Source organism: Brienomyrus brachyistius, chromosome 14 (assembly GCF_023856365.1).
Source record: "Brienomyrus brachyistius isolate T26 chromosome 14, BBRACH_0.4, whole genome shotgun sequence".
Classification (NCBI taxonomy): Eukaryota; Metazoa; Chordata; class Actinopteri; order Osteoglossiformes; family Mormyridae; genus Brienomyrus; species Brienomyrus brachyistius.
This window is the reverse complement of record NC_064546.1, coordinates 1,955,147-1,968,458: the sequence shown is the minus strand read 5'-3', so window position 1 is coordinate 1,968,458 and position 13,312 is coordinate 1,955,147. Positions and strand designations below refer to the sequence as shown.

General features: G+C 44.2%; 2 protein-coding genes across 7 annotated transcripts; one reads left to right on the top strand and one right to left on the bottom strand.

The window, feature by feature from the left end:
- Positions 1 to 1,440: 1,440 nt before the first annotated feature.
- ngb (neuroglobin) lies at positions 1,441 to 4,173 on the bottom strand. 2 transcript variants are annotated; one of them, XM_048975701.1, is made up of 5 exons: positions 3,912 to 4,173; positions 3,624 to 3,762; positions 2,773 to 2,881; positions 2,560 to 2,679; positions 1,441 to 2,253 (listed from the first exon to the last, which is right to left on the bottom strand). In XM_048975701.1, the coding sequence occupies exons 1-5, from the start codon at positions 3,994 to 3,996 to the stop codon at positions 2,101 to 2,103; spliced, it is 606 nt and encodes a 201-aa protein (XP_048831658.1). In that variant the 5' UTR covers positions 3,997 to 4,173; the 3' UTR covers positions 1,441 to 2,100. The 2 variants fall into 2 exon arrangements, with proteins under 2 accessions (XP_048831658.1, XP_048831659.1); XM_048975702.1 differs by having other exon boundaries at positions 1,442 to 2,253; positions 3,624 to 3,867; positions 3,999 to 4,173.
- A 746-nt stretch (positions 4,174 to 4,919) lies between these two features.
- znf410 (zinc finger protein 410) lies at positions 4,920 to 13,246 on the top strand. Of its 5 annotated transcripts, none has more exons than XM_048975124.1 (12): positions 4,920 to 5,012; positions 5,620 to 5,694; positions 5,805 to 5,855; positions 5,966 to 6,098; positions 6,562 to 6,747; positions 7,151 to 7,333; positions 7,637 to 7,796; positions 10,440 to 10,621; positions 11,447 to 11,536; positions 11,728 to 11,850; positions 11,956 to 12,078; positions 12,467 to 13,246. In XM_048975124.1, the coding sequence occupies exons 3-12, from the start codon at positions 5,823 to 5,825 to the stop codon at positions 12,586 to 12,588; spliced, it is 1,335 nt and encodes a 444-aa protein (XP_048831081.1). In that variant the 5' UTR covers positions 4,920 to 5,012; positions 5,620 to 5,694; positions 5,805 to 5,822; the 3' UTR covers positions 12,589 to 13,246. The 5 variants fall into 5 exon arrangements, with proteins under 5 accessions (XP_048831081.1, XP_048831080.1, XP_048831084.1 ...); XM_048975123.1 differs by having other exon boundaries at positions 4,934 to 5,016; XM_048975127.1 differs by having other exon boundaries at positions 4,940 to 5,012; positions 11,956 to 12,128; positions 12,467 to 12,606.
- Positions 13,247 to 13,312: the final 66 nt, after the last annotated feature.

Sequence of the window (13,312 nt, the reverse complement as noted above, 5' to 3'; positions counted from 1 at the left end):
TCAAATTGACAGTAAACATTTGAAAGTGTGATTCAAAGCCGAAATAAAGAGGTATATGTTGAATCGATCATCTTTAGACCACCAAATGGACAGAATAATTCACCATGAAAAAAAAAACATCTACACTTCACTTTCACTAGCAGTTAACAGTCACTATTGAACACTGGTCTAAGTCAGAAACCAATGTGTTCACAGGGACAAGTGGAAAATATAAAAATAAATTCTATCTAATGAATAATCATCCTAGACAGCAACATATACAGTACATTACACACCAGCAGCTATATTCAAAAGTCTTTTAGTGTTTTCTTGATGATCACGTATTTATCACTGCAAAACATCCTTTACATGTTGCCCATACATTTGCAATCAAGTGCAGAAACGACGCCAGGCCCTCAAACCAGAAGCATGTTAATCTGGGGACAGTGGACAGCTTTGGTCCAACTGCGCCATCCTCATCTCCTTAAAATATCAAAGCGGGTGCCTTCGATGTGTAGCAAAGGCCAGCCTGAAATCTGAGGATCGCGGTCATCAGGCCAGGTGACACGGTAGATTTGCGGAGTTTAATTAGCCTTATTGTTGCTAAACCAAGGTCAGAAATTCATCAGCCTGACGCATGTTTTCCGATAACTGATTCTCTTTGATTGATGCTAAAATTACAACCCCAGCTGCTCAGTATGTGCAGATCAGAAGACAGTAATATATAGCCTTAAATTCACGCCCTACAGTGATAACAGTCATGCCAAATGGGTTGAAATAACAGTCAACTCAAGTTTAGTTAAACAGATAAACAAATGTATAATTAACTCATCAAATGTGCATCCCCATAACCTCCAATCAGAGGGGGAAAACTATGTCACATGAGTACCTTTGGAATAAGGCGCTGTGAGTATATTGTAACAGTCATAAAGATCACACAGAAAATCTTTTTTAAAATATATTGTCCCTGCATACCTCATGAAACACAGTCACGTTAAAGATTGAATATCTTATGGTATTTGTTACTCTTTCTTCTTTCATATTAAAGAAATAGACCTTTTTTGATAAGACCAAAGTCCAAGAGGACATTTGTTCAATCGTCACAGTTCTCAAGCTCCATCCTTAAGCTTCCATCTTATACAGCTACTTTAGTACTTGAAATGGCTAATATTTCCACCAAAGATAACAATGTAGTGCCAATAACAAAGGATTCAATCAACAAAATGTATGTATATACTATCTCACTGTTACTATGGAAACTGGTGCCACAAAGTGAATGGAATAGCCTCATATTGAGTGTTGCCAAAGGCATGTTACATTATTTAAAATTGCAATATATATCAAAGCACAGAATATATTTATAAGACTAAAGTTTAAACACTATTTAAACAAACATTATATATGTATATCTAGGTATATATATATATATATATATATATATATATATATATATATATATATGTATGTATATACCTAGATGTCAGGTATATACGGTATGTCAAAAAGCACTGAAATCCAAAGAGCTCCTCAAAAACCTCTTCTGTTACTTGCGATCATCCTCAGTATTTCTGTCTGTTTAGGGAAAGAAGCTACTTGATATTTCCAGAAACCGCAGTTTGACTGGTGACGCCAAGTCGCCTCGCCAGCGACTGAGTGACTTAAACACGAGACGCCACAACATCACCGTCTTCAAGCCTTTAAAGAGGGAGCAGAAAGCTGCTTCGTATCTATGCCGAGCGCCTGCAGTCTGAAAGCAAAACCCACTCACAGAGTATTTTTTTGAGTGTGTTCCACAGACTGTCCCAGCTAACACATAACATTTGCACGTCTTCCCTGCAAAGGCGTAGAGACACACCACACTGTCACCCTGCGATTTCGGCGTATCGGCAGCGCGAGAACGTTATGCGAGAACGTTATGCGAGAACGTTATGTGCTAGCTGGGTCCCTGCCATTGAAAACCTCTCGCTAACAGCACTCCCGCGCTTCATCTCTCCATCAACTCTTCTCACAGTCAGACCCCGTGGCTCATAAAAAAAAAAAAATGAAATGCTTTCAACGGTAAAGCTACAACTACGACGTGTCTCCACGTTGACTGCTTGATTGGTGGATTCCTTGACTTGCTCAGTCGCTGCCACGCTCACCGTTCTGGGACCAGCCGCTGCTCATGGCTGCCACCACGATGCTGTACATGTTCAGCCATGCCTGCTGCAGGGCGGCTGTGTAGGACGCACCTAGGCTGTGCTGCAGCATGTAGAGCAGAGACTCTCCCACCACCTGCGACCAAACCAAACACAGAAACACAAAAGGCCCACAGCAGAGGAATACTGTAATAAAAGTAGCAGCTCGAATGATACGTGCTAATCACCCTAATTCAGTTCAGAACTGACATCTTGTGGACCCAAAACACATCAGTATAAATAGATACTGCTTGTAAACAACTTAAATTTATGCTTAGGAAATCATCTTGAGAAAATGTTTGTATAAATTTAATGGATATTCTCTGAAGAAGACAGAAAAGATGAAAACATCTTTAAAGAGTATGTCTTGGTGTAGCTGCAGGGGGGGAGGGGGCAAACTCACGGCGAATGACTGGGTCTTAACCCCAACGGCTTGATGCTTCCTTCCCAAGTTCATCAGGTAGTCCTCCAGAGAGTGGAGGTCGTCAAGGTTACTGACAGCCGCATCAAGCACCAGCATCACCTGAAGAGCAACATGTGGACCCAAGGAATTTGAGAGCCCCTTGAAAGAGTGTAGGACATAAATACGCAAACCGTGGTCTTGCGTGGTGCTCACCTTGGTAACATGTTCCAGGAACTCAGGGCTGGAGAGACAGTCCTGTGCAGACTCATGTTTGGTGTTGTAGCTGAACAGGCTGAGAAGCCCAGGGTCAAGCTCAAATAACCTGCCAAACATAACCAATCAGGGCTGACTGTATATTAAACCACATGGCCATAGCTATCAAACCGGACCAGGTGAGTAGAAGCTTTGCTTAATGGTGTCATCTTTTTAGCAGTTATACGATACATCCATAATTGCATAACTGCACATTATGTATATTATTCAGATGTGGTTCTTATTGTAATGGTGGATTTGACCTGATGTGGAGGGATTAACAACTCCACATCTCGTTAATAGGTAGCCGTTCAAAATATAGACCTTACTGTCGCCAAGCAACAAGTAAAGCCTCCTATTCCACGATGGCAGGGGGATGAGAAGCCGACGATGTTGATCCCCGTCTCTCTGTGTCAGCGCGTGGGAGGTTCATTAGCACAACATTGACTAAGAAGAGCATGTCTGCCCCCCCTTTACCGCACTTTTCAAATCCCCTCCAGGCTCTTTTCTGGCACTTAACATGGCTGTCATCACAGATATAGTCGCAATATTGTTCCAAATGCCTTCATCAGGATATCTCAGCATAAAGGCATGGCTGAGACTAGCAGAACTCCTGCATATTTACATTCACATACACAGCTGGTGCTACATTCACAGGTGGAACTATGCTTTTGCGTATTTTATAAGTAGTGAATATATGATTATTCACATCTAAGCACGTTAGGGAGCCCGTGTGCGGTTGGCAGGATGTTCCTGGTCACTTCACAGCAGAGACCTACCTAAACAGCAGCAGCCGGCAGCCGTCCGCTTACCTGCTGAACATGACCACCCCGTGCGGCACTTTGTTCTTCCCGAGACTTTCCCAGCTGTCTCGGATCAGCTCCTTATCTTTCCCAGTCAACTTCTCCATGCTGTCGGTGCTGAGTGGAGCCGCCCCCCCTGGACGTCGGCCTTTGGATGCAACGGAATCGACACGGACTGGCTCTCACACAAACCGCCGACCCATAATACGCCCCGGAGACAGACCCCCGCAGGGGGCAACTTCTGCTCGGACTCCTAGGAACAAAGTGGAACACTTTTGGACCGACAGCTACACCCACCTTGGAAAGCTGGAGACGAGGGGGCGATCACCACAATGTCCAGAATGCGTCCAAGCCCAAAGCTCCCTTGGGGGGGGGAAGGCATACCTTTGGATGCTGGCTCAGAGGATCCTGATGGACTCCCGTTCCATCAGTGAAAAGGCTGGCCGGAAGGGTGGCACCTGTGCAGTCGGACTCGGCGACACCACAAATGAGCCAGAGAGGCAGCCCCGGGGCTCCTGTGTCACTTGGGCTGCCGTCTCTCTCCCTCTCACTCTCTGCCGCTTTGTTCCAGTGAAGGAAAGCGGGAGCGCTCGCTCACTCTCCTCCGCAGATGCGGAGGCCCACAGCTCCCTCTGCAGGTTGCTGTGCTGAGCTGCAGGTGATCAGGGCTGACCTTACCTTTAGCCACCCCCCCCCCCAGCCACCCAGCCTCATCCCCCCTCCCACCCACAGAAAAAAGGAGAGATGTAATTTCATAAGGGACATATGTCTGTCTGAGGATCAGCAATGTTTCCAAAACGGATTCATGGGAGCTATGTATGTAATCGTGATGAAGATATGTAATGATTACATAAATATTTAAATCATATGCTTTCAGTCGGTTTGGTGGGTTAAGAAATATCCCTCATATTTGATGATGGATATCGCTACGAAAGTGTTAGATCCATCAGACAGTGTAACCAAATCCGTCAAGCAAAAGAAAAGTTTAAAAGCACCACAGAACATGAAATACCATATGTTAAGTTGTTTCTTTTGAAAAGTATAATAAGTCACAGGACAGGATTAGTGACCACTATGTAACAGTGCCATTGAGAGGGATTACTATTATACTGATCACTTAATTTACTTCAGTGCGTATTTGTACATGTATATACATTAGCAATAACTGAAATATATCGAAATAACTGGTTAGATGACATCCTTCTGCATAATATCCTCTCAGTGCAGCTCTGATTAATTGCTTTGTTTGTGGGCCGCGGAAATCCGAGAAGCTCGTTCAGAAAATCAAAAAAAAAAAAAGTAACCAGAGTGGTTTGTCCCATGAGAGAACCCGTAGGAAGGAACTGTTTGCGTTGATCGGAGGTTGACAAAAACCAAATAAAGAAACTTGGAGGCACTGTGAGTATGTATCACATAGGTAAAGTTGTAACTTGTAACAGCTGTTAAAGCGTTGTATAAAAACATCGGTAATACCAGGAGATCATCAGTGAAATTAAAATGAGGTAGCTAACACTGTTGCTAGCTATGTTGCTGCACTATAAAGCTTCGCCGGGCGGTACTGTAGAAGTTAGCTAGCGGTATAGTTTGTGGAAAAGGCCTCTCAAGCAAACACTGTAAGTAGCATTAAAATGCAATATGGCCTTGGATGAAGATATTGATTTATTTAAAGATACATTATTGTCTAAGGATTGTTGAAAAAACGTGTTTTTGTTTTGGTAGCTAGCGCTAGCTATTCGCTCCTGTCTGTAGTTCCAGTTCTAATATACCGGTGTGGGCAGTGTTATCGTTTCTTTTTTGTTATCTAGTGTTTTAATGGTGTTATCACATGTGTTGGGGTATCCTATTTTAGTCTGATTTTGTGATGAAAAGAGACCGGCAGTCGTTTACTACAACTTGCACGTAATTAAGTTGTGGCTGATTGGTTGTAGTTAGCTATAGTGTAATACATACATGGTAGTCTACCAGTTTAGACTATAAGTAATGTAAACATTTGTGGCCTCGGTAGTAATCTGGGAACCGGGAGATGACAATCGCTACTGATTCACGACGCGAGTGACAAAGGCTAACTACGTATTTCAAGGTGGGTATAAACGTGAGTACGTTTAAAGACTCATTTTAGTTAGTAAGGGACATTTTATGGAATACTATTTTTTCTGATTCCTAAATCCACCCTCTGCGCCACTCGTTTAGAACTATTTGGCCGAATCCATGCTCTCTGATGAACTGGACCCCAAACCCGAGGTACTGCATGGCGTTTCACCCTGTCACATGCACTTATGCTATAACGTTTACACGCTATGTCAATGCTGTTTATACTCAAGTTTGTAGCTGTACAACTCTGCTCCCAACAGCTGCTGGTCGAGTTTGTACAGAACGCCTCGATTCCTCTGGGGCACGGATTGGAAGAGTCTGACCCCAAAGACGCTTGCCTACCTCTGCTTCCAACCACTGACAGCTCCCTATGTAGCCAGCTTCAGCTGACCGGTACGTTTAAATTAACTCGCCTGAGCTTTGGGCAGTGCGATGCTAATCCGTGACTTACCTGCCCACGAAGGTCAGTAGAAGAGCTGTATAGCCATTAAAATATGCACTATTTCTTTACTGATGGAAGAATGATAGTGAACTGGCTCATTTTGAAAGATGGTGGTTTATGTTTATTTGGTCCAGAATTTCGGAGTCCAGTTCCAAATCAGGGTGTTGCATTTATATGAAATGGTGTCAGACTTGTCAATGGACACTGGGGTTGCAAAGGAGCAGAAACTTTCCATCCCATGGGAAGTTAAGCTGGGGAATTTCAGAAACTTTCCCGGGAAATTTACAGGAATATATGGGAATTAATGGGAAAATTAGCAACCCCAATGAACACATAAACACATATACACATTGATTGCCTCTGGCGTGTGGTTGGTTACTCTTTGTCCTCCTCTGCCCCCTCCCTCCCCCCCAGAGGGCAGTCTGAGCCATGCGGACTCTCCGTCGCTGTCGGAGTACGAGGGCGACCGGGAGCCCCTGGTGGTCCAGCTGCAGCCCCACCGTGGAGTGGCGCTGTCTCCAAGCCCCAGCCCGCCCTCCATCCTGCATGACCTGCAGCACTCAGACAGCACCTCCTTCATCCTGCTGAACCTGGCCAAAGGTAACAGCCTCTGAGAACCAGGCGCTGTAAGACCAGGACTGCCAGTCTGCCATTTCTGCTCAGCTTTACACATAGAATTTTGGTCCCATGGCTGTAGATGGCAGCAGAAAAACAGATCTCCAAGATGCAATTTTATTTTGGCCTGTGACCCATATCTGTTTATTTATCAAGGTGAATATGGATCATAATCAGTATCTTGATTCCAGATGTGCTACCTTTAAGGTCACATAGTTGACACTTGAATAATAAGTGCATAGATACTCTGATGAATATAAATTATGGTCAAAAAAACATTTTTTGCAAAAACATGGTCTGTCTGCGGGTTCCCGAGGACCTGGTCAGGAAACACTGAGGTAAACGGTTTCCCATATCACTGACTTGTGTCTGCGTGTCCATCCGGCAGGGCTGGCCGCCTCAGCCGAACCACTGGTGTTCGTTCAGGATGAGGCAGAGCAGGAGGTGTCCGCGGGTGACGGTGTCGATGGCAGCGCCCCCTGGTACCTGCGCGTTCAGGAGCTGGCTCATGACAGCCTGATCGCCGCCACACGTGCCCAGCTGGCCAAGGACGCCAAAGCCAGCAACAGCAGTAATGTCCTTGGCTTCTGCAGCAAAGGGATAAAATGTCTGCAAGGAATGCTGAGAAATAATTACAACATTGACTTGGTTTATGTCTAGGAATGCATTTATTCCTGGATTTTACTCCAGTCAACCCAAACTTTATTATAAGCTTTTATGGCTATACAAGTCAATATGATGTTAGTTTACTGTAAAGTAAAGCAACCAGCAATATACACTTTAAAAAGCTTGCGAGATGGAAGTTGAGATCAAAGATGTCGTTTGGCACATTCCCGTCCTCGCGGCTATAATCCTGTTTCTCCGTCGCCGACAGACGAGCACCTGCACAGCTACCCATCTGAGGGACCAAAGAAAGAGACTCCGCTTGAGGATGAGCGCCCCACCCCAGAGAGAACCCTGCGATGCACCTTCGAGGGCTGCCGGAGGACCTTCACCTGGCCTGCACACCTCAAGTACCACCTCAAAACTCACAAGTAAGACCCTTTCCTTCTGGTGCTTTGAGGTCCCATCTGTCACTCTTGGTGCTGAGGCTCTTATACCTCATTTCCACCAGCATGGTGCTGGTGCCGGGGTGGTTCTCGTTTGGTGCCTTTTGAGGACCAGCTTGCGTTTCCACCAGTTTAAAAAAGGAATGGAACAGAAATGTTACCTAGGAAGTGAAAGTGAAGTAAAGGTATCTGTAAATCTGTATTTCGTATTTTGGATTTATTTTGCTGAACTGGAAAAACAGGTTTCTGGAGTTTGACTCATTGCTCACTGTCTCTATTTCCTGTATCCACTTTTGTCTCTGAAAAGGCTCCCCATGTGTTTAAGTGAGTTTATTCTTGCTCGCTGTCTTACAATTGTCCTTTTAAGGATCACGCAATAAAGGAGTCTGCTAATAACTGAACTTTGCAGTCCGCCTCGTGATCGCTTTGACACTCAATCGCTACAGTATTTAATTTATTCAAATTGACGTATTTATACTTTATTATTAAATCTGGCTAGCAGAATGATCTTTCGTATTTAACAGAATTAAAAAACACGATGTAATGTTGCATCATTTATGTGAATTATACCAGTGTTTTAGTGAAGGTTAATATTTTACGTAAAATATCTTATTTTCAGCAAATACAGTCCATACTATTTTAAGCTATTTTACAACATTTTGGCTGGGTTGCACCAACGTGGATTAAATTTTAATCCTGGTTTAAACTTAATCTACGGTTAGTAAATCTAGGTTTAATCTGGTTTTTAATTAATCAGAGATGCGTTGCACATCTTAAATTTAACCCTGGATTAGTTAAACCAGTTTCAACTATGATTAAAATTGGATCAATTTAGCTTCAGTGTCCGCCATGATGGATTCCGAGGAAATGTGAACAAATTCATGATAAATTCATGCTAAATAAATATGGTCCTAAATAAAGTTGATGCAAATGTCTCATAAACTTTGTTTTTTAAATAAAATCCACTATTTTTTACCACTGGTGTTAACCCTGCGCTCCATCTGATATAACCAATTAGCCTATTTATATTGCCAAGATATACAATATGGCACGGCAAAGGAGTTCAACTTTTTCATCATTTGAGAAATATATAATAATAATGAAAATGTATTTAAATGTGCTGCTTTTGCACTCCAAGTGTGATTTTCATGTTAGCACCAATGCTTGCAGTGAACCAATCAGCACCAAGCTATGGTGATGGGAAAGCGCCTATTTATGCAGAACAGATTCCCGTCAACCATCTGATAATTCCCTGTAGCAGGGGTGGCCAATCTTACCCGCAAAGGGCCACTGTGTGTGCGAGTTTTCGCTGCAGCTCCCTAATTAGATTACTAGTTAGAGGACTGATTGGCTGAAGAGTCCTCACACCTGGGTTTGAACAGCTGACCTGCAAGTTATCCCAAAAACCTACATACACACCAGCCCTTTGCGGATAAGATTGGCCACCCCTGCCCTATAGCATAAAAATGCAAAGTTGCTAGGAGCTGGATAAGTCGAGGTACAGCGGAGTTCCTCTCACTTCCATGCATGATAGCTGGTCCAACCTTTCCTCTGAGAGGTATGTGATAGACTCTATTGTAAACCGATACCATGTGGACAACTTGCTATTGCTTTAAAAAAATCAATTGGGTTTATCATGTCTCGAATATTCCTGCATTGGATTCTTTCCTCTGATCCCACCCAACAAAGAAATGCAGTCATGTTTTCAATAAAACTAAAACAAACCTAACATAAATCTCCTTGAGGGGTGGTTTAAATATGACTGCTAATCCAGCTTTACACTTGATTTAAATTCACTGGTGCAACAGACTTGAATTTAATCTAGGTTTTCGTGGAAATTAAACTAAGATTAACTAAGGTTTAGATTTAACCAAGATTAATTGTAAACTAAATTTAAACTAGGTTTGAACTTTGGTGCAACAGGATTAATAGATAAATCTTGATTTAATCCAGTTTAAAAGTGAAGCCATGTTGGTGCAACCCAGCCTTTGTCTCCGTAAAGGCTCCCCCATCTCTGTGTATTAGTTTATTCTCGCTTGCTGTTCTACCAGTGTCCTTTTAAAGATTCTGCAGTAATGCTAAATACTGAACTTTGCTGTCTACCTCATGATTTCTTCACCTCTCAAAAGCCATAATATTTTCTTTATTCCACCTGCGACATATTTATACTTTATTAAATCTGGCCAGCAGATCGATTTTTCATTTTTTCACAGAATAAAAAAAACGATGTAACCTTATTCCACTAAGAAGGTGGTAAGTTGTTTCACTGCCAGCACTGGCGTCATTAGACAAACTGTATCGGTTATGGGTTATAGCCCGTCCCAGTTTCACTGACATTACAGTTCCACGTTCTGAGCCCAGCTTTTCTGTGGTGTCGTGCTGGAGCCATTTTTATTGACGTAGGGCCATTTTTTTGTGGGGAAACATGGAACCAGTGCCGGAATGGGAAAAGGTCTGGCACTGGCACTGTGTTGGTGGAAACAAGGCTTTAGACATCGGTGCATTTAGCAAATGTAGTCATGGCTCCGTAATGCATTCTAAGGCAATTATACTGCATTATAAGTGATCCCAGCAGGCTGAGAGGAGGACGCGAGGCGGTCTGACAGCCGTGTGCCGATCCGCCCGCAGAAATGACCGGACGTTCCGCTGCGGCGCCGAGGGCTGCGGCAAGAGCTTTTACGTGCTGCAGCGGCTGCAGGTGCACATGCGCACGCACAACGGCGAGAAGCCCTTCATATGCACGGAGAAGGGCTGCGGCAAGAAGTTCACCACCGCCGGCAACCTCAAGAACCACAAGCGCACACACACCGGTTTGTGTTCCAGTATAGCGCCACCCAGGGGCCCTGCTCTGTACTGCAGCCAGTCCACCCTATTTAAAACATGGATCAGTGGGTACTCGACAGAATGTTCTGATCCCTCTTTATAAAATCGTCTTTCCATTGAGTTATGGCACTTTTCCACTGACAGGAACCACACTGTACCCGACCCGTACCGTGAAGAGAGACTAGTCCTAGCTCGCTTCGGGTTTTCCACTGCAGAAGGGTCAGCTCAGTAAAGGCGTCGCCGGGGTTGGAGAGTGACAGAGACATAAAAGCGAAGTGATGCTTATTTACTGCTCACATGGTGTACTTCATGATGTACTGTGTGCTAATTTGCTGCTAGGTGGTTAGCATTCAGTGCTAGTGGAATTAGCATTAAATTGCGTAGATTTGTATTATGAATCCATCCTGTTCAGCCATTCCTTAAGTACAAAGTTGGAAATTTTCAAGTTCCAGATTCATCAAAACATCACGGTTGTGCGATACTACTATTAATGAATAATATGTAGAATATGCCTGTTTTTCCTTTAGATAATCCATTTGCAGAACACAGGTATTTCCAGGCATTTAGACCAATCAGGTGATGATGACACAACTTGGTTTGGTCACGCTTTCGACCCAACAGGGCCATGTCAGCGTGTACGGCTTGCACAATGTGCAATGGAAAATCGTCAGTTTGCGGTATGGCTGTTTGTGGTGGCAGTGGAAAAGCACCTTTAAGGTTTTTATCAGTGCAAGCATTTGTGGGGGGGTCACTGTATCGAGACCGGACCGCAAAAATCTAAAAAACTAAAAGTTATGTTTTGCATCTACCAGGTGAGAAGCCTTTCCTGTGTGAAGCAGTAGGGTGTGGACGTTCCTTCACAGAGTACTCCAGTCTGCGCAAACACATGCTGGTGCACTCCGGTGAGTGTGTATGCGTGGGAATGAACGGAGGTGTAGGTGGGGAGGCTCATGACAAGGGTGGGTAGCAGGTGTGGACTGGGGATGGAGCCACCCCTGCCTTGTCCTGGTCCATCCCCAGCCCACATCACGCACAGCTGGCTGGAAATGGCACTGGCGTAAGTTGGCGTCTCTGCCGGCCTGCCGTTCCCCAGGCGAGAAGCCCCATCAGTGCAGCATCTGCGGGAAGACGTTCTCCCAGAGCGGAAGCAGAAACGTCCACATCCGGAAGCGGCACAGCGGCTCTGCAGCCGGCAGACAAGCCAGCAAGGACGCCGGTAATTAGTGCTCGGAATACAGCAGAGTGTTTAAATAATAAACCGTGGTGATCTTGCTGTCCCATGCGGACGCCGGTTGACATGTGGTGTCATCGCCGTCGGAAGGGGAAGCACTAACGCACAGCAGCCTGCTGGAGGACCGCGGGGTGGCGGGCGACAACATGGTCGCCATGACGACCTCCATGGAGCCCCTGAGCCTTCACCAGACGATGCTGCGAGTGCAAGGAGGTGGCTGTCAATCATCCCCACCGCTAAAACTGATAAACATCTGAGGCACAGTGAGCAGTTTGGTGTTGTGAACGCTGCCTCTTTACAATTAATGTATTTTAATAAGAAAGTTTTTACCAGTAATTCGATTGATTAGTTGTAGTTTAATTATTTTCTTCCATTTCATTTCTACCCACACATTTTTCATAAACTGAGCAGACAATTTTTGGAGTAAATCTTGCAGTGAGTAGGAGTCTTTTCTGTATCTTTAAGAAATGTAGCTAAAAATGTAATAGACATTTTTTAGCTCAAATGCCTCGTAATGAATTTTGCATTAAAAATGCCCTGTAGCTCATATACTTTTCCCCTCCCGTTTAACTGTTGCCCTGTCTGCCCACGCTCTTTCTAGATTCCTTGGTGGAAGACAGTCCCTCCGCCTCTGTAGTTGTTCTCTCCCAACCACATGACCTGGTCACCATGGCGACAGAAGGGCACGGCTACGGGGAAGATGTTGTGGCGTTGCTGCAGTAGTATTTGTACGTTGGAAACTCTCTATATATAAAGTCATGAATGAAATTCATTCATGATGGTTATTCTGGATCTTCCAGTTGCAAATAAACAGACGGTGTGTGTTTTTTCTTTATACTCGGGAGGGATCCCAAAACAGAGTGGAAGCCAATGTAGGACTTCAACTGATGTGGGACGTGGTGGGAAAATTTCAAGTCTAACATACTCTCAGTGATGGCATTTGAATTGTAAAATAGCTTACTTTACCGGTACGTAGCTCTCGAAATAGCCAGGTGTTGACTAATGAACGTAACAAAAAAAAGAGAGTCTGGCCGTTCCCCTGGCTTTTAATGGAGCCTTCTGGCCTGTTTCTGTATGCTGAGCTGCAGGAAGATGCTTATTACCTTCACCGTGCTCAGGACGTCTGTTTGAAGCTGATAAGAAATCATTCATTCAGAATTCGTGTGAGACATCAGGGTGCGTAAACCTCTGTTTCCTTGGGTCTAAGGAGCTGTAACTGCCGTATTGCAGACTAACGACAGACGCACAGTGTTCTGTATAAATGCCACTTCCATTTGTAGCACAAATAGCTCAGCAATCTAGACTCCCCGAATCAGATAACCATTGTAAATGGTGAACAAGCTCTTAATTGGTAAATTATTAAATATGACTGAAACACAAATGTTAACGATATGTTGTTTTTCCCCCCTCCATTCTTATTTCGTCTGACCACACGTGTGTTTTGCAA